The 20016-nt window shown below is 44.6% G+C and overlaps 1 protein-coding gene across 1 annotated transcript in view; it reads right to left on the bottom strand.

Moving 5' to 3' along the window:
* frem1b (Fras1 related extracellular matrix 1b) overlaps window positions 1-20016 on the bottom strand; it is a 39192-nt gene that overhangs the window by 5730 nt on the left and 13446 nt on the right. Inside the window, exons 14-31 of the mRNA XM_068707823.1 lie at window positions 17736-17829; window positions 17295-17547; window positions 16236-16430; window positions 13310-13498; window positions 13013-13209; window positions 12656-12881; window positions 11539-11683; window positions 9516-9657; window positions 8725-8932; window positions 7480-7744; window positions 5281-5701; window positions 2364-2565; window positions 2136-2280; window positions 1517-1646; window positions 1323-1395; window positions 826-975; window positions 362-708; window positions 77-121 (exon numbers count right to left, since the gene is read on the bottom strand). Of these exons, the coding sequence (XP_068563924.1) occupies window positions 77-121; window positions 362-708; window positions 826-975; window positions 1323-1395; window positions 1517-1646; window positions 2136-2280; window positions 2364-2565; window positions 5281-5701; window positions 7480-7744; window positions 8725-8932; window positions 9516-9657; window positions 11539-11683; window positions 12656-12881; window positions 13013-13209; window positions 13310-13498; window positions 16236-16430; window positions 17295-17547; window positions 17736-17829 (3427 nt within the window). The remainder of the gene's footprint in view (window positions 1-76; window positions 122-361; window positions 709-825; window positions 976-1322; window positions 1396-1516; window positions 1647-2135; window positions 2281-2363; window positions 2566-5280; window positions 5702-7479; window positions 7745-8724; window positions 8933-9515; window positions 9658-11538; window positions 11684-12655; window positions 12882-13012; window positions 13210-13309; window positions 13499-16235; window positions 16431-17294; window positions 17548-17735; window positions 17830-20016) is intronic.

Below are 20016 nucleotides of genomic sequence, written 5' to 3' on the forward strand. Positions count from 1 at the left end.
TGAGGAGAACCAGGCGGATGTTAACACACACGTCTGTGTGTTTTCATCCAACTGCAGACAAACAAGTGAGTCTTACCGTCCAGACCTTCTCCTCAGACCTCCTCTCTCCGGACTGATGGACCTGAACATCGGCAGTCAAAACACTAAAATATCAGCTTTGTGCAGAAAATTCATAAATCTAAGCATATTTACACAGTTCAGCCTGCAGTGCTCTCTCACCATACAATATAGAATCAAAATGAAAGAAGCTTCTTCAGCCTCAGAAACGATGATAAGACTAATCAAAAATAAGACTTTTAATTGTCAGTAATTATCTTTTAATCAGTGCGAGAGACAAAAAACTACTGGAAGCAGCGCTCACCTTCAGTCCTCCGTGTCTGACTCTGTGTCCAGTGCTCCCAGTGCTCCCAGTGCTTCCTGTCCTCGCCCCTGGCAGCTGCCTGCCGTGGTAGTGGACATTGCTGTAGCCGTCGGGGACCGCCTGGTCCTGTGGTTCCCCCTCTCCGTAGTCCAGGTAGGGCCGGCGGTTTGGGACGTCGCCTCGGGGAGGGTGAGGCCGGTTCTCCCACAGCAGCTCCGCCTCGATGTCGGTGACGGCGTCCTCCTCCTTCGGTCTGGGAGGGTCCGGGAGGCGAGGAGGAGGAGGAGGAAGAGGTGGGAGTCGCGTCTCGTCCTCCTCCACCTTCAGGTCGTCTGGATCGCACCGTCCTAGTAGACAACAGACTTTCTTTGTATCTTTGCAATATATTTCTAATTTGTAAGTCTTTCTAAAAACTACCATAAAGCAAAAAAACTAAAACCCCCTGACTCCTGGTGATGCTTTACCTCCTCTGGGGTCGATGATTTCCACACTAGCGGAGGTCCTCTGTCCCAGGACGGCGTTTTTGGGGCTTTTCAGGGTGACAGTGAAGGTCTCGTGGTTTTCCTCCAGACCGTCATCTATCAGGTAAATGTTCCAGGTTTTCACACTGACTCCTAAACAAGAGACGGGATGGGAACCAAAACAAAAATCATCATCATAGTAATTTTGATATTGCAGGAGTAACCAGAGCTAAACCAAACGCTGCACCAGAGCTGCTGAATTTACCCAAAATACAAAAGCGGATTGATTCAAATTTACAACAATCCAGCTGAAGCTGTCTGATTGGATGTTTCTTACTGCAATGCCCTCTGGGATTTGATTTCGACTTCTCTCCTGAAGCAGAATTTTTCTTTTTAAAGTGTTTCTTTGCACCAGTGATTAAACCAGGAGAGACTCCCCTGATGGTGTCTTGTGTTAAATGAAGCAGAGTGGACCTGAACAGAGTCCAGTAGAGTCAGACCTGGGTCGAATTGGATGAGACCGGCTGTGCTGTGAGTGAAGTCCCTGCCGGGTTTGGCCGATCCTTCTTCCACCTTCGCAAACGGGGACGTAAAATGAACGCACATATCAACATAATTATGATAATATTCTTCATTTGGTCTGCACTTTTAAAATCAAACGGCAGCTCACAGAATGAGGGCGCCACACGCGTACCTGGATGGCGACGTACGCCGGGTCGACGCTCTTCCCACTGCGTTGGATCTGGATCTGAAGCGTCCCCGAGGTCTCGCAGGTTCTGTAGCAGGTCGCCGACAGCTCCACCCGGGACCAGGACAGCTCCAGTCTGCAGGAGAATCCTTCATGTACTGAGACACACCCACACACTGCTGTATTTGAGCTACCCTATAATAATACCCTATAAGATCATATACTACAAGCAAGTTTCATTAATTTATAATTATAATCCAATCATGTTTTCTGAATAATCAGTACTTTTACTTTTGGTACTTTTAGTATGTTTTGACATGAATACTTTTACAAATGTTTTGAATGTAACAGTATTCCTACACTGTGGTATTGCTACTTTAAGAGTACTTCTTCTTAAGCCATAGAGGTGGTCAACTAATACAGTTGGTAAAAAAAGTTGTACATTTTTTTTAATTTTTTTCTCAGAATAATACTGCCTCTATAATTTTTTTTACCTACATTACGATGGCCCTAATATCCCGCCATAGTCGACACTGACCGGACCAGGTCCCATCTAATAAATGAACACATTTCGGTTCCTGTGCATCAGTTCGGATCCTTTTCCTTCTAAAAAAAAAAACCTTACATTTCGGGCAGCATGGTGTTTCCTGCCGGGTCGGTGAGGCGAAACAGGAAGCTGTCGGCCGACACCTCCATGTCGGCCGGGAGGACGAACACCACGGCGCGCTGGTCCACGTCCCGCTGGGTGAAGCGACCTTTGATGTAAGCTCCTGTTGGGACAGGAAGTTTGAATCTGACTGAACAAACGGTGTCTACATCTGATTCATTGATCACTGCGGCTTTAACTGCCCACCTGTGAGGCCGTTCTCCAGGTAGCCGAAGTGCGGCGGCCTGGTGATGGAGAACTCCAGCTCCTCGGCGGGGCTGTCGGGGTCGGAGGCCTGCAGGTGTTTGGAAGTGATGAGGATGCCGTAACGCCCGCCGCCCAGATCCACCACCGTGCTGGGACTCCGCCTGGTGGTCAGACTGGGAGGTAACCTGTCCACGCGATCCACCTGATCCACAGCGGGAGACTTTTATTAAAAAAAGACATTAAGAAGAACGCAGGAGATCTGACCGTCTGAGTGGATAATCTGGGTTTCCCTACAACGTTATTGTGTTATATTTACTGTCATTCAGAGGTTCTGGTCCTTTAAACATTTTTTAATTACATTTATCTGGCTGATACAATTATTGGTAACTTTGCAGATTAAGTTTCTTTTGACCTGTTTTGTGTTATTTTTGTTTGTTTCATCTTGTTATATGGAACAAATGAAAAGTAATAACAAGAAATGAAGAATTAAATTAGAAAAAAGCTATAATTTAAACAAATACATAGAAGCAATTAATAAGGAGCCTACACATGTTACATGACACCAACTACTTTCATGTAGAATTACCATCAACTAGTTTATTCATGATCCTTAACATTAACTGTTTACTTTTTGGCACATTTGTGTACATTTGTTTTACCTATTTTGTTTTTATTTGCGCTTTATATATTTATCCACCTCTCTCAATTTCCCTCAGGATGAATACAGTTTCATCTCATCTTATCTTGAAATATGATCGGCAAAGTAATCACTTGTCTAATGTTTGATTCCAAAATGTAGAGGAAGAGGAGCAGAAAGTCTCCCCACATGTAAATCCGTCACTCAACGTGTTCCTGTTATTTTGTCCACCAGCTATAGGATACTAATAAAGCTCCCTCTGTCAGATGTTTGCTAACAGGAAGTCAGAAATCACCTCGAGAGTCCAACAGAAGAATAGAAAGGAACAGAGGTGCAGTTTTTATTTTCAGCCACTGGGTGTCGCTCCTGTCATGTGTAACAATCATCGAGTGAAAAACATCTTCTTTCCATACGATTGATGTTTCTACGTTTCCGTCCTCTTTGGTTCTTGGTTTCATTTTTCCCCAATCTCCCAATTATTAATAAAGGAAAAATGCCAAACATTTTTGGACTGCAAACGTAAAGATAAAGTGCTTTACGTTATATCCAGTGGTGGAGGAAGGACTCAGATCCTCTACTTAAGTAAAAGTACAAACACCACACTGTAAAAATACTTTGTTACGAGTAAAAGTACAATCAGGAAAATGTACTTCATTCAAATAATATAATGAATGAATTAAATGCAGTAGATCTTTACATTAGTGAAAGCGGAAGCGTGAAATATTTGAATGTGGAAAATGACATCAGCCGTCAAAATAGTTGCCAATTAACTTTCTGTCATTCGACTAATTGATTCACCGACTTTAATCGTTTCGGCTGAGCTCGGAGAAACAGTTGGGGAGTTTCATTCATAACAAACCATCATATTTCATAAACGCTTTGTATGTTCTGCATGAAAAAAAATGACTGAACAGTAACTAAAGCTGTCAGACAAACGTAGTGGCCTGGAAGTATAAAGTCACATGGAAACTAATTTACCTCCCACTACTGTTAATATCACAGTACACTGAGAATATTTGGATTTTGGACGGTTGGAGGGACAAAACAAGACACGTCATGACATCGCCGTCAACACTATTTCATGAACTAAACGAATAAATAATCAAAAATGAAAATAATCAGTTGCAGTCAAAATGTAACAGTCACAGAATTTCAAACCGTTAACAACCATATTTAAAAGTATATTTACACAAATAAACACATCCAACATGGCCTTCTTCATCCGTCTGTGACTCATACAGTAAGACCTTTCATTTTGACCTTTGCCCTTTACTTCAATTCCACTTGAAATGATTTGTATTGCTGTTTCTTTCAGACTAACTGTAGTTGATGTGAATGTTAGAAGACAAAAAACAGATTTCTCTTTCTTCTTCTCTGATTTTAGTGACTATAAAAAGCTATTTGATCTCCAGAGTTGTGACCTGTGTGTGTGTGTGTGTGTGTGTGTGTGTGTGTGTGTGTGTGTGTGTGTGTGTGTGTGTGTGTGAAATATTCATGAAGCCTTAAAATACTCACACACACACTAAAATCTCTACTGCTGTACATATCACACACACACACACACACCGTCCAATCATAAACAGCATCCAGTCCCTCAGAGGCTCAGGACACTCGGTCCGGCCAGCATGTTAGCCACCTGGCTGCCTCTCTGTGTGTGTGTGTGTGTGTGTGTGTGTGTGTGTGTGTGTGTGTGTGTGTGTGTGTGTGTGTGTGTGTGTGTGTGTCCATCTCGGAGCAGGTAACATGTGATGTGGTTGGTTGGGGGGGGGGGGGGCTCTTGGCTTACCTGCTGCTCTCTGTTTCAAATATTTATCTGTGTACTTCAGTCTTTCCACCTGGGAGAGTTGACAGCACTGTACTTCAGCAGCGTGAGGTACTATATACTTCTGATCCATACGTGTCAGAAGGAAATGTTGTACTTTTTACTACATTTATTCAATACCTTTATTTTGCAGATCCAGCTACCCAGCAGTATGTAAAGTAATTCAAATGAGCTCCACCTTTAACAGCTGCAGTATTTAAGTGATGAACACATAAATGCATCAATATCAATAATTATCCAATTATATATTACGATATGATGTAATATAAAATAATGATATAATAAAATAATACAAAATAATAAATAAAATAAAAGTATTTTTTACGGTGTGGCATTAATACTTTTACATAAGTAAAATATCTGAGTACTTCTTCCAGCATAGCACACAGTCTGAGTTCTGACTGGACGAAATAGAAATCTATACTATTGTATGATGTGTTGTTGTGTGTTCTGCTCACCTGTATGTTGAAGACAGCCGGCTCTTCTCTCAGCTGCCCGAACTCAAGGTACCCTCTGTTGTTCCCGTCCGTCGGCAGGAAGTAGAACCTGTCAATGTCCGCCGGGCTGCCCGGGTCGTGTCGGTAGGCCAGGTTCAGGTCGTCCACGTCCGTCTGGGCGAACGTCAGCGGCGGCGACAGCGGGACTCCTCTCAGCAGCAGTTTGCCGTGGCGGGGCAGCTGCGTGATGACGTAGCTCAGGTTGGCGGCGGCGGTGTCGGGGTCGGTGAGCCTCAGCCGGTCGGAGGTGACGGTCTCCGTGGCGCCGTCCTGCAGCCGGAGGCCCTCGTTGTGGTGGAGGGTCGGCGGGATGCGGTCGCCGTGCTCGATGGTGAAGTGGAGGGTGCCGCTGCGGGACGAGTCGCCGTTGGTGACCACAAAACTGTGAAGACGGAAGACAGTTTGGTTAGAAGCAGATCTGAGATTATACAAACTGTTTATTAATCTATCATTATCAGTAAAGCATTTAAAGGCCTAATTACAAGTTCACCACACAGGTAATATCACTATAAGGAGGAAAAATATGAATCTGTTGTTCAGAAACATCTGCAGCAGTGTCCAATCAGAAGGAATCTTCACAGCAAATCAAATTCTCAATCATAAGTTGCAACAGAAATATAAGTAGTTTAAATGGACCAAAAAGTAGAATAAACTTCTCTGTCACTTTTAAAATATATTTTTAAAATGTGTGTTAAATGCTACATTGACATTTAAATAAGTGTCTTTGTGTGCAGTTTGATTATAAAATATTGTCAGTAATTAATCTCATGACTCTCTCTTGAGTAACACTGACGGCAGCTTCAGTCATCAATCACTCACATAAAGGCCTGTTTTCATTTGTAGACACACGCGGCTCATTTTTCAGGTCCACTGCACTGTCAATTGTCACTATGGTGTGTGTGTGTGTGTGTGTGTGTGTGTGTGTGTGTGTGTGTGTGTGTGTGTGTTTTGTCCTCCTCTCAGCCCTCTGCCAACACAATCTGCCTCTCAGCCCTGCAGCTGACTAACTGCCCCGGGCCTCGGCACACCGGCCACCACACACACACACACACACATACACACAGAGGCAGGTCCTGCTGTAACATCTGGCTCCGATGTCGGCCATATTTGCCCAGGGATGGCCGTCTGTGGCCGGCGCTCTGGCCGGCGTCGTCGTGCCAACGCCTGTTGTTATTCTCCTAGTAATGCCCATTCATCATCTGCTGTCACGGCAACACACACACACACACACACACACACACACACACACGAATAATGCACAGGTGTGTCTTCTTCAAATTTGGCCACACCTGAGTCGACAGAACAACCCAACATCCTCCTCTGTCCTAATACAGTCTTGTCTTTCTTTCTCTCTCTCTTTTTGTCTTTCTGTCTCTCTCTCTCTCTTTTTCTGTCTGTCTCTCTCTCTCTCTCTCTCTTTTTCTGTCTGTCTCTCTCTCTCTCTGTCTCTATGTCAGTCTCTCCCCCTGTCTCCCCGTCTCACCGTCCTCCAGTCCCTCAGTCTCTGAGTCTTGGCTGTGATCTGACCGGCTCTTTCAGAGCCAGACAAACCAGCCGGTCGGGGCAGCAGAGGTCTGGGTGACAAACCCGGGGTCTGCACACACTCCAGGTCACACTCACCCCAACACACTTCCCCCCTCCCCCCCCCCTCCTTTAAAAAAAACCCCTGCTGCTGCCAAATTGGCTGGAAAAGCAGATAAACATACTGCAGCAGAGAAAGCCTCTCGTCTCCCGACGCTCTCTCTCTCGTCTCGCTGCCCAGTTTCTCTTTCGCCGGCCAAATGTTGTGTGTGATACTTTTCTCGACAGAAATATCCTCCTCTCATAATATGTAGGCTGATCATTTTGCCATTTATTCTCCTGATGTGTGCAGAATTTCATGCTGTGCTGCAAAATAGCTTCTCTTTACAGAGAAGGCCAAAGTCAAACAGCTGTTCGACACCAACAGTGGAACAAGAAGGAGTTAGGTTTATTTGTTACATGCTTGAAATTTTGAAATTTAAATAATATTTATATAAAATGTATATTTTAATCAGAATAGTCCATTGGGATCTTTATCTTTGTTATTTAAGAGAGCCCCAAATGACCAATATGATGCTGATTTCATTGAGATAATAACAGCCATAGACTTCCATGTATCGTGAGCGCGTGCATTCTCACCTGAAGGAGTCTGTTTCTGCGTGGTGGCTGTTGTCGTGGGTGTAGCACACCCGGTGGGCGGCCACGTCCAGCTGTGTGAAGGTGGTCAGTGGGACGCCCGGCTGCTGGACGGCGTGGACGAGGCCGTGCCGCGGCGGGACCGACACCGCGTAGACCAGCTCCTCCGGGCGGCCGGCCGAGTCCGACGCCAGCAGGATGTCGGTGTTCAGGACGACGCGCTGCCCCTCCATCAGACGCACTGCCTTGCTCAGCAGCACCAAGTCACCTGGAGGGGGCCAGAGGGAAAAGGTCAAAACACTGGAGGGTTGGTCTTTATTTTGAAAATGACATACAGCAAGGCAATCAATATCTTTCTATCCGTTTTTTTCCTATTTTGTACTAACTGATTGGGAACTGGGGGGCAAAATAAGCAGCTCATGTGCGTTTTTCTTCTAATATTTCTGTAACTGATTTCTGATTTTGAGGTGCCACCGCAGTGATAGGGGACTCGTCTACTTCCACCTACGACACGGATTCACAGAGCTGAATCTGCAAAACTGTGTCCTAAATAAATAAATATTTTAAAAAAATCCTAAAACTAAAAAGTCGACTGGCAAAAGGTAAAGTGAAATTTCTTTCAAAAGAGGATTAATTCAACTTGAGATAACACAATAAAAAAATACCAAGGCCTAGATGCCACAGTTTTTTGGAGCGTTGTTCTTGCAGGAGGAGGAGGAGGAGGTGGAGGAGCACCCAGAGGACAGAAGCCAGCGCCGATCCACAGCTGCTCCACCTCCCCTCCGTTAATTATTCACCGGCTGAGGAGGCCGGTCGTTTCTCACCTCCGCTCCTCCAGGATCAGAGGGCCCGCAGCCAGAAGGGCCGAGGCCTCGGCACACCGTGTTCACCCGACTGGCAAAACTGGCACGGTGAGCTGGAGCAAGAGGGGGGGGGGGGGGTGCTTAATAATACATGAACGAGGGCCGGCCAGAAGGACCGCGGAGGGGCTCAAGTGTGAGAAGGTGCGGAGGCAGTGTGTGTGCGAGACCATGCTTCTTATTGTTGCTGTAACTTTAGTCAGTAGTCATTGGACTTGTTTTACTTTCTGAACACTTTAAGAATTCTTCATCCATGTCGACTTCAAAGCTGAAACATTCTAAATGGACCTGCTGGAGCTGAGATTGTTTCCTGCTGCCTCCAGATCAGGAACGAACTTTGGAAAACTCAACTTTTACGAGAAGTCCCTTTAAAAGTGAAACCTCTGACCTTTCTGCACGGTGTGGACAGAGATGAAGAAGCTCTGCGCGGGGCTCTCGTTGTCCAGGTCACTGAGGGTGAAGCGGAAGCTGTCGTGACCTTTGAACCCGCCGGCATCGGCGGCGGCTCTGGTGTGAGCGTACCACAGGCGGTTCATCTCCACGTCGTCCTGAGTGAAGTTCCGACCGGCCGACAGCTCGGTCCACCCCGACTCCGTCTGCGCTCACAAAGTTCAGTGCCGTCACGACAATGGATCAGTCAGTCGGTACAACCATCTTAAAGGAACATTACGCTTATTGAACTATCTGGGTATTTGGCTCTCAGCTCAAAACTCATTGGTTCCTACTGAAGATCTTTAAAAATACCTGGTCTATTTGACTCTAAATGGACCATAATGTACTAAATGAACATCATGATGTGTTGAAGAAGACTTGAAACTAGAGATTGAGACCATAAACTCATGTTTACAATGTTTACTGAGGAAATAAATCAAGAGAGAAGTAGAGTCATTTTCTCATAGACTTCTATACAACCAGAGGAGTCGCCCCCTGCTGGTCAGTAGAGAGAATGCAAGATTTAAGACACTTCCTCATTGGCTTCACTTGGCAGGAAAGGAGGTTGCCGCCTGGTTTAATCTACATGCATCATAATCTATAAGATCATCATATGTTTGTGGCGTCACTGTCCTGCTACCTTGAGTTTATAGTTAAGAACAGTACTGGCTCTTTCCAAGATGTCTTCAAAATTGAGGTCTAAAACTCCAAACTCCTCACAAAGAGAAACAGCGTTGTTTTCCTCACCTTAAGCCGCAGCTTGCCGAAGCGCGGCGCGGCGTTGAGAAAGTAGTGCACCTGGTTAGGGGGGGTGTCCAGGTCCTGGGCCTCCAGAGCCACGCTGGAAATCACCCTGCTCTCACCGGAGTCCACCTCCAACCCCGCGTTCCTGAAGACACCGACGAAGAAGAAAAAACAATGGTTATAATAATGTATGTTCAACGTGAATTTTTTGAACTGAGATGACATTTTGATTAGTTTTAGCTGATTCTGGATTTTTGTTTTTGTGCTGTTCAAATCAATTCAACACGAAATATAGAGTTTAGATTTTATTTTGTTCTGCTCCTGCTTTCAAAAAGAGTCGTAAAAACATGGGATGTGTTTGAAACGTCCAACTTTTGATGTGATGAAACTGCAGAAACAAGCAGGAAGAAGTTTGTGTGGGAGCAGCTTTTTTTTTCCCCAAGCGGGATCATGGAGATCTGGGGCGGTGGTGTTGTTGGGTGATGGTGTTTGGGGGTGGGGTGGGGGTGGGGGGTTGGTGAACATCAGAAAGCGTCTGGCTGCTTCCTCACTCGGAACTAAAATCCACGCAGGAGAGGAAGCCACGTCCGTCCTGCAGGAACGCAAACAAAAAAAAAACAAGGAGGCTGGCATCTGCCAAGTCCCGGCGTTACTTCTGCCTCGGTGCCCTTTACAGTACCAGCTCGGGCCTGTGCCAGCACACCCACACACACCGACGGCTGATCTGGGGACAGCAAGGACGTGAGGGTGAGGGTAAAGGGGGTGGACGGGGGGGGGGGGCAGCATGGGGAACCCAGTCAAGGATGCAAATTCCCAATGGCTCGCTCGTTGGAATGAAAATATTATGGGTTTTTGAGGCGGAGGAGTGAACACCCACTCAAGCAGAGAGAGCCGCCACATGTGCACACACACAGGTCACTCCCCCTTCTACTCCCCCCCTGTCCCGTGTTGACTCCCCTGACCTCGCCCCCTCTGGATTTTTTCACTGTGGCAGCCTCCTCCGATTATCGCGTCAGAGTGCATCAACATAAAACGACAAATTAAAATGTAACTAACACAAGACATTTTTTTCCACATCAATGTGTTCCACGTCCCAGAGAATATCATTGCAAAGCTTAATTCTGGTGTTATTCTACATTTAATGGTTATCATCAAAGCCATATTTAGACACAAACCAACAACGTGTGAGTCGGTCTCTCTATACCGCCTGACTTCTTTAAAATAATCTTTAAAAAAATAAATATATTTTTTATTTCATTTCAGTCATGTTGGGGACTATTTCTCGCGGCGGATAAACCACATTTGGTGTTTTAGAGAGTGTTTGTGGCAGCAGTACGGTGTATTGAGTCAAAATACACTACAGCCAGTGTTCAGGCAACCAAAGAAAATAAAACGGCACTTTTAGTACATTGTACTTTTGTAGTTGTACTTCACCAGAGTATTATTATCTGACAGTTTTAGTTACTTTCTGTAAAATATTAGCAAAATAAGAAATGATAACGTATTATTATAGATTAAACTACCCAGCAGTACATAAAGACATTAAAATGAGCTCCACATTTACCAGCTGCAACATTAAAGTGATGAACATATGAATGCGTCAATAATTATAATCCAAGAATAGAATATATATTATTCTATCATGAACCATTCCGCATAATGAGTAATTTTACTTTTATTACTTTAAAGGGATGGTTTGGGTCTTTAGAAGTGGAGTTGTATGAGATACTTATAAATAGTCAGTGTATTGACTAAATAGTATATATTGTATATATTATAAAAATAGAAGCCGTTTTTATGTACAAAGCAAAAACTTCTGCGTCTGTCGGTGCGACCCTGACCTAAAACCTCACACAGTCACATATTTCCAGTAATACCATATTAACAGGCATTAAGCACTAAATCCTCATATCAGCTCACATCTGTGTGTGTGCATGCATGTGTGTGTGTGTGTGTGTGTGTGTGTGTGTGTGTGTGTGTGTGTGTGTGTGTGTGTGTGTGTGTGCATGCGCGCGTTGGCGTGTACTTGAGCAGCCGTGGCTTCTCGTCGTTGACCGGCAGCACGGTGACCCGAGCCGTCCCCTGGACTGTGTGGACGCCATCTGTCAGCCGCAGAGCCACGGCGTCCTTCAGGGTTTCCGTGTCATCGTGCATGTACACGATCTTCATGCCTGCAGCGGGAGGAAGAGGAGGGGGGGGGATTAAAAAATTAGTTATAAATGTAGCGAGTCTCTGGTTACCTTTGGTTTTGTTTCTTTCATTCATTTGTTTGCGCACTAAAAGCACAGATATATGATTTATTTTTAAGAGGCAAGAGGAGGTAGTGGTTGAAATAAACCATTAAAAAATCTCAGTATCTTTATAAAATATTTTTCTTTGGAAAAAAAAAAATCCATCAATTAAATTATGATTAAAATGCCTCAACAGTGACACCCTCAGGACAGACAAGAAAGTGGTGATGGTGTGGGGTTACAGGAGGACGGTCTCCTGCTGTCCTCCCTTTAGGGCGGGACCTCCTCTATCAATTTAACGTAGTTTACTTTTTTCATGTTATTGGCCGAAACACGTAAAATAACGTCCTCCCAAACCAAACAACAACCAGAATACAATATTGACGTTGTTGGTGTAGCTACATAATGTATTCATACAGAACTATTTTAGCATGCAAATTGCAAACCTTTTTTTAAACGTGTGAAAAAATATTTAGATTTTTTATTTAGGCCGCATCAATTTTCCTTTTTTGAGATTTACGTTTTTCTAATCAACCAATAACTAGCTACTTTGCATTAGCCATTACAACAGTTAGCTTCTTGTTGGGGGGGGGGGGGGGGGCGCACGATGGCGGCAGGGCGCCAGATTTTACTGCTTAATTTTTGTTGAACGTAAGAAAGTAGAGATAAGTAGCCAACTAGTGTACAAGAACATGCATCATGAGTTAGTTTTCCCCGTCCCGCCCACATTTTTGCTCAGTTTTCACTGACTTTAGTTGCAGACACTACATTGCATATATTTCTATTTTCAAAATAAATTGAGCAACACAGAAAAATCATCAGTTGTCTGAACGGCGGTATTATTTGTGTTCCGACACTGTTCCTAGCTACGATAGCAGAGTGGCTCAGTCCGCCACTTTGCGTCCCTCTCACCTTGTCGGAGCTCCTGCAGGGTGAAGGAGGTGACGGGGAGGCTCCTCCGCAGGAGGTCGGCCCCCATCTCCTTGTAGCGGCTCGTCTCGGTGCCGTAGATGCCGTTGATCAGGCTGCCGTGAGCCGGCGGCTGAACCAGCGTGAATGTCAGGACGTCCGGGGGGGCGTCCAGGTCGAAGCCGTCCAGTATGGACGGAGTCAGCTCCCTCATCCCGCCCTCCTTCACCTGCGTTAGATGTACAACAGGAATTACTCTACACCTACGCTAGCGCCCCTGTGAGGCTGTTGGATGGACAAAAAATGTCAGTGTTAGATTTTTACCACACGTGGAGTAAAAAAAAATGGTCTTGAACTTACGGTGAAGTTGGCGAGCAGCAGCGAAGGCGTCTCGTCATTGGTTGGATTGATGATGATGTAGAAGGGGACAAGGGCGGAGTGGTGCAGCCCATCACTCACGCTGATGGACAGCTGGTCGACAGTCGGCTCCGCCCCTTTGCTCTCCGATTGGACGTAGTTGATGAAACCCGAGGTCAGGTGGATGAGACTGAAGGATTCTGGGAAAGAGAGGGATATGCCAGGGTCAGGTCATGTGTGTGGCAAACACACACACACACACACACACACATACACACACACACACTCTCACACACTGACCGACTCGGACTCCCACGTTGCTCTTCTCGGAGCCGGGTGTCGGCAGCGTGTTCTCCAGGAAGCCGTGCAGAGGAGGAGTCTCCAGGTGAAAGGTCAGCCGGTCGGGGGGGCTGTCAGGGTCTGAGGCCCCGAGGACCCCCCCACACAGACAGGCGGAGGAGCCCTCGTCCACCACCAACATGGAGTTACCTAAGTCAACACATAACAACAGCAACATGAGTCATGCAAATGTTTTTTCCATGGATGTAGCAGTTTGTCTCTACTGTCACCGGAGTGAAAAATATTTCCATTTCCTGATTTGGCCTCTTATGTTATACCCCCAAACTGTACACGTGTAAAAGAATGACCTGGCAAATCCAGCTTTATGTTACTGAAAAAGACCCAGCCAGGGAACAGGACGTTGGAACAGTGGGGAGGTAGACCAGAGGGAGGTCACCCTGAACCACACAGGGTCTCGACTAAACGATCACCTGTATCGCCCCGATCTGTGTAGCAGCCCACCAGGAAAACTGCCAGTATTTGGTAGTCTGTCCATGTCAGGCAGCTGTCCATCCATCCATCCATCTGTCTGTCCATTCATCATCCATCATCCAACCGTCCATTCATCATCCAGCTATCCACCTTCATCTATCCCTCCATCCGTTCATCTATGCGTCCGTCCATCCATCAGTCAATCAGTTTATCACTCCACCCATCTATCCATCTATCCATCAGTTCATCTATTCATCTATCCCTCCATCAGTTTATCCATCCATCCATCAGTTCATCTATCCATCCGTCTATCCATCCAACTTTCCATCCGTCCGTTGATCCGTCCATCCGTTCATCCGTCCATCACTTCATCCGTCCATCCCATTGTCAGCTGCTAATGAATCCACCACTCACCCGTCTTCCTTCACACTGCTGTTAATTAACAAAACACAATCACCTCTAGACCTGGATCCATACTGACAAACCTCCCTTGTGCATGTATTAATTATGCTGTATATATACATACATATATATATATGTATGCATTGTGTGAATGTGCGTGAGCATTAGCGATGGACAGTCCTGTATCGCGCTGATAAACTAAACTAGGAATCAAGGAAGAGCTGGATTCCCCGCGTTTCGCCGCGCTAATGCTCTTACTCTGCGTCTTTATTCACTGCTAATTAATTAGACCAAGCAACACCACATGCACCCCCCCCCCCTCCAACCCCCAACCCTGCACGGCCTGGCGGTGCTGGTGTTGAATGAATGGTGAGATATGCTGGCAGGATTAGAGAGTTATCCTGTCGCTGGTAGCGCCGTGGTAATCCGGCTGGCGAGGCGGCTAGTACACGTCGCCTATTGTGACAGTGGGCATGCGCCTCTTTCTGCTTTTGTTTTGAAAAGACGCTCATTGTCCACTGTCTCCTGGGGAACACACACACACACACACACACACAGGAGTGATAATCTCACCCAGCTGTGTGCGTGTGTGTGTACATGTAATACCAGCAGACAATAGGAAGATTTCACTTAAAACACGTCAGTGCCAACCTCGTTAGTGCGGCCGCCACGCTGACAACAACACACACACACACATGCCATAAATCACCCATAATGCAATGTGCAAACAATGAGACTTTGGACTCAGCTAAAACACACGACAAACACCACACTGCAAGAAACACAGCAGAAACTGAGGTTTTACTTGAAAAGGTTTTCGTTTTAAAATGAGAAATAATCACACTTGTTCCAAGTTTCAGGAAGTTTCTAGAAATGAGCTTCAGTAACTTAAAGATGGATGTTTAGAACTGCATCGCAAGACCTTCTAAATTAGACAGAATACTGCCGAGCACTGCAATCAAGAAAATGTACTTCAGTCTGACAATATTCTTGCAACGAGCTGACTAATTTCACAGATTTTCCGTTTGTTTGGTCCTGAATTCTAAAAATCTCTCTTCTCTACAAACAAAGATTTTTTTACAGTTTTAACATGCCGTTGCAACACACACACATCATCTCCCAGTCATCCCAGTGTGAATCCCAGTGGTCACTGGTCTCCATTGATAACCACAGAGCTCCTCCAATCCCTTTTCTTGGCTCCGACTCCGGCGAGAACTATCACCCTCCCCAGGAGAGTGTGTGTGTGTGTGTGTGTGTGTGTGTGTGTGTGTGTGTATACATGAAGTGTATGTTACCCCCCCTCACCCCCCTCACCCTTCCCAGAACACAGTGTGTGTTGGACTGATAGGTGACGGCGTGTTGTCGGGGTCAGAGCTGCTCCGCTGCATTAAGAGGATTGTCAGCAGTGAACACAGACACACACTCACACACACACACACACACACACACACACACACACACACAAACACACACACAAACACACACGATTGTGTTTATCTCTCAGTCTCTCATTGAGACATTTTCGGCTCCATTCACACTGAAGCTGAGCCATTGTTAATGCTGAACATGCGTGTGTTATTATAACCAACAGAAATAATTACATTTACTGCAGGTTCACCAAGTTAATTACAATACTTTTAAAGATGTTAAAATTTCAGAACCCAATTTAAAAGAACAGTGTGTAACATTTTTGGGGGATTAATTGGCAGAAATGGAATACACTCTTCATAACTATGTTTTCATTCAAATCTAAGAATCATAGTGTTTTCGTTAGCTTATATAAAGCCGTTCATCTTGCACCGCCATGTTTCTACAGCAGTCCAGAACGGACACGTTTATGTTATCTGAAGGAAGGGATGCTAAATTATAAAAGATTGTAGTGTTGATAAGCCCAGACATTATTGTGTTTTTACTGTGTTATTCCCTTACTTAAGTAAACTTACTGACTACTTTATTCTACAGCAGCCAAGAGCAAATATTTACAATTTTGAAAAGCCTTTTTTGAGTGAACAGGGTAAAAGATACCCTGGAGGTGTCATGACAGAACTCTTACCCAGAGTGACGGTGGGTACTTTGTTGTTGACGGGGAGAACGGTGATGTTGAGGTCGTACACAGGAAGCGTGCCGTGGAGAGGCACGGGAGGGGGCGGGGCGTCTCCGTGGCAACATCCGTCCGTCCCTCCAGCCTCGCCGTCAGAGATGATGAGGGTGACAGTGTCAAACACCTGCTCGGGTCCGATCTCTCCTCCTGACACAGAAACCCCAAAAACGTTATTTCTGAATGCTGTGAGAACAACGAGTCTAATGAAGAGCTTCATGACAACAAAGGACACGATTCGTATTGTTCTCACAAACAGCAGCTCTTTAGCTCCTAACAGCTGTTTCTGTTTGCACTTCAACTCTCTGTAATATCAAAATCTCATCAGCTGACCAAATATGTCCATATCTTGTTGTGAAGATATGGACATATTTGTTCTCCATAAAAAAAATTTATGGAGAACTTGGAACGCTATCTCTGTGGTAGATACATTTCATTTCCCAAAACAGCTTCACAATAAAAGCCTTCACCTGTTTGGCCGAGGATAAGCTTTTAATGTGAAGTAGCACAAAATGTTTTCAACGGCAGGCATTAAAACAGCTCTGATACAGCGATCAGTAAACAAGAAAGCTAGGCTGATCTGTGAAAAGTTCAAACAGGAACTTAGAAGTCATTCTGATATTTATCGCTTATTTCTTCAGTTTTGATTTATTGAAAATGTAACGTGTAGTGATTGTTAATGATGCCTTCTGTGAGGGTCTAGGGTCCACATTTCAGATGTCTCTGAGTTGTCAGCAGTTCCACCAAAGCGACATTTACCCTCTTAACTTTTACTCAACGCTCAAAGAGGTCAAATCATCCAATATTTCCTGAAAAATCAAAGAATAGAAAAAAGTCCAGCAACTGAAGACAGATATTTGTGTATCAGAACGTATATTTTCTTATTTGCTCTTCCATTAATCATCTCTTGACCTTTTGGAGGGGCCAAAACCCCATGACTAAACTAGCTAACGGCATATAAAAAAATGTCCACGTGCCACGAACACAGCGTCGTCCACAATAATGCTCCCTCACCTGTGTGGACATAGTAGATGTGTCCCTGCAGCAGGTCCTGCTGGGAGAACTTGTCCACGGTCAATCCGGCTCTCTGAAGCTCCCCTCTGCCTGGTCTCCGAGCCAGCATGTAGGTCAGTCTGGAGTCGTCGCTGTCCCGGTCTGTAGCCGACAGGTAGTCCACCGTTACCTGGACCCGCCCCGCCTCCTCGCAGCTCAGCTCCCCCCGCAGCCCTCCACCCAGCTGGGGAGGTTCATCGTTCATCGGCAGGACCTGAGGACGGCAGGAGAGGCTTCACAGACTACAAACACACAGCACGAACAAATAAAGGCTGTAACAAAAAAAATAAAAAACTTGTGAGTCCAAATCAAAAAAACGTCAAGACCTAAAAACAGAAAATAATCAAAAGCCTTGATTGATGATGTAATGTTGTGCACGTTTTGGCGGGACAGGACACTCACCTGTATCGGCAGGATGACGTCTACTGAGTTCAGACCGTCCGTCACCTTCAGATGGACTTCATCCTGGGTGGTCTCAGAGTCGTCATGGATGTACCTGCCACACAAAGAGCCATCGCACTCCATCTGTCAGTACACCCAACATGAGTTACAAAGTATAGTAGTACTGGTTTTACCAATGTTGTTCTCTATAGAGCATTATGTTATGATCAGTTCTGCACAGGTCATTGGTGTGTGGACAGTTTGTCCGGTCTTCTCTCTCTCATCCTCTTGGAAAATGATTGAAACGTGTAAGTAACAATCTCTGTAAAGTCATCGGACCAAATGTCACTTAGTCTCCTCCTCTCGCTCCAGTTCATTTTGTTTTGTCGCCTTGTTTCTCCTTTTTACCAAAAGTCTGAAAAGTCTGAACCATCAAAAAAAAAAAACGATTTCACACTAGAAAGGACCAGGATCATAGTTCAGTTTGACTCTTTTCGTTAGGTTAGGTTAGAATTCATTATTAATTAACTCATTTGCCACCAAATCAACTAATACAGACAACAAACACTAGATATAGTTTCCACAGCACACAACAAACATAAAACCCAATACAACAAATAAATGACACCATAAAAAGCCTTTTGAGACATGATTAACTGCAGAAAGATGCTACATCTAAAAACCATTAAAAAAAATCGCTGGAACGAAAGACCTTCTGAGTCGTTCAGTAGAACACTGAGGCATCCTTAGTCGTTCTGACACAACCGTTTTTTAACTTGTCCCTCAGGGGGAGGTTTCACACTATTTTGATTCGGATCAAGTCTGAAAGTCTGGACCAGGTGTGAAAAGGCCCTAGGATCTGCTAACTGACAAAGTCAAAGAAGGAACTCAAGCTATGACAAAGAGCTTAGATAAATAGAGTCACTGCAGAATAGAGGACAGTATACATATCCATATATTTACAATTTATATATATTAATGGGATGTCTAACCCATTGCTTTACTTCCTCTCTAGCTCTTGATTGGCTGAACACCCCTTATTTAAGCGAATTTGGTGATTTGTGGAAAGTAGGGAGGGTTAGTTTAGAGGCTCCAGAAGCAGGTTTGAGACCACAGAGCTGACATACAGAGTGAGAAATCAACCTATGACATTGTAATAAAGCCACTTTCCACAGGCGCCAAAATGAATTTTCGAAATATATATATTTGTTTGAGTGTACCAAGGCCGCATGAGGAGAGAGACAGAATACTGAGATGAAAAGTTTCAAAAGGTTTGTGGGTACGGAAATAAACATGGAGCGATGACTCTCATACACCCACGCTGAAATACCCACATCCGAAAACCCAGACCTGACTGAATGTGTCGCTTCCCCCTGAGGTTTTAGTTTACGTTACCGTTAGCTTCGGCAGCCGGATCAGTGAGGACGCTGTAAACAGACACTCCACAAGAATCCAGTCAAAAAGAAGGAGCAGACTAACAGTTTACAGAGGAATCAGAGCACGTGGGCCTGCAGCGTGTAATCACGGAACATCTAATTAGCGTGTTAGCTCTCTGTGATATTCCCACAGCTTTGATCGTGTTTGGTCTCCATGTCACTGCAGTCAGTGATCCTGAAACCCATCGGGGACAAAGAACATCCGTTTTGTATTACGTCACTGTATTGTTCCAGAGATCTTGTTTGGATTGTTTTCTTGTTTAATCACATCAACTCAACCATTTAAAACCCAACACATCTAACATGTCTAGAAGGCTATATTTTGTGTACTTTTTCAAATTAAATGTATTAAAAAAAACAATCAGCTCTTTAGAACAATGGACAAATTATATTTTATCATAATTATATTATGTACTAATATATTCCTCAGCCCCTCACCTTGACCTTAGAGACAAACTCAAGTGATTTAAATCTTTAAGAAATTGTTAAAACTGTGACAAACCGACTTTTTAAATATTGTAATTGCAGTAGAGGTGGAGATATCCTGACTATCCTGACTTCCCATAATGCAACTTGATTACATTTCTTCACAAGGCCTTCAACCTTATAATCAGGGATACAGTGTTGATATTGTACGATTCTATAAAACCTCAGATTACGTCGAACACCAATGTTTTTGAAATGACCTGAGCGATGATGTTCAGGTCAGGCAGCTAAAACTCCTGGCTAAAGCTCGGAGGACCTTTCTGTCTGGTACACATCGATGTTTTTAGAAATACTTCAGCCAGTATACAGACAATAGCTTGCAACAGAAATGTTTTTACACTATTATTAATTCCAGACGCTGTAAACACAGATGAGGAAAA

Source organism: Cebidichthys violaceus, unplaced genomic scaffold, assembly GCF_023349555.1.
Source record: "Cebidichthys violaceus isolate CVI_PGR_0920_01 unplaced genomic scaffold, fCebVio1.0.p SCAF_13, whole genome shotgun sequence".
NCBI classification, from domain to species: Eukaryota; Metazoa; Chordata; class Actinopteri; order Perciformes; family Stichaeidae; genus Cebidichthys; species Cebidichthys violaceus.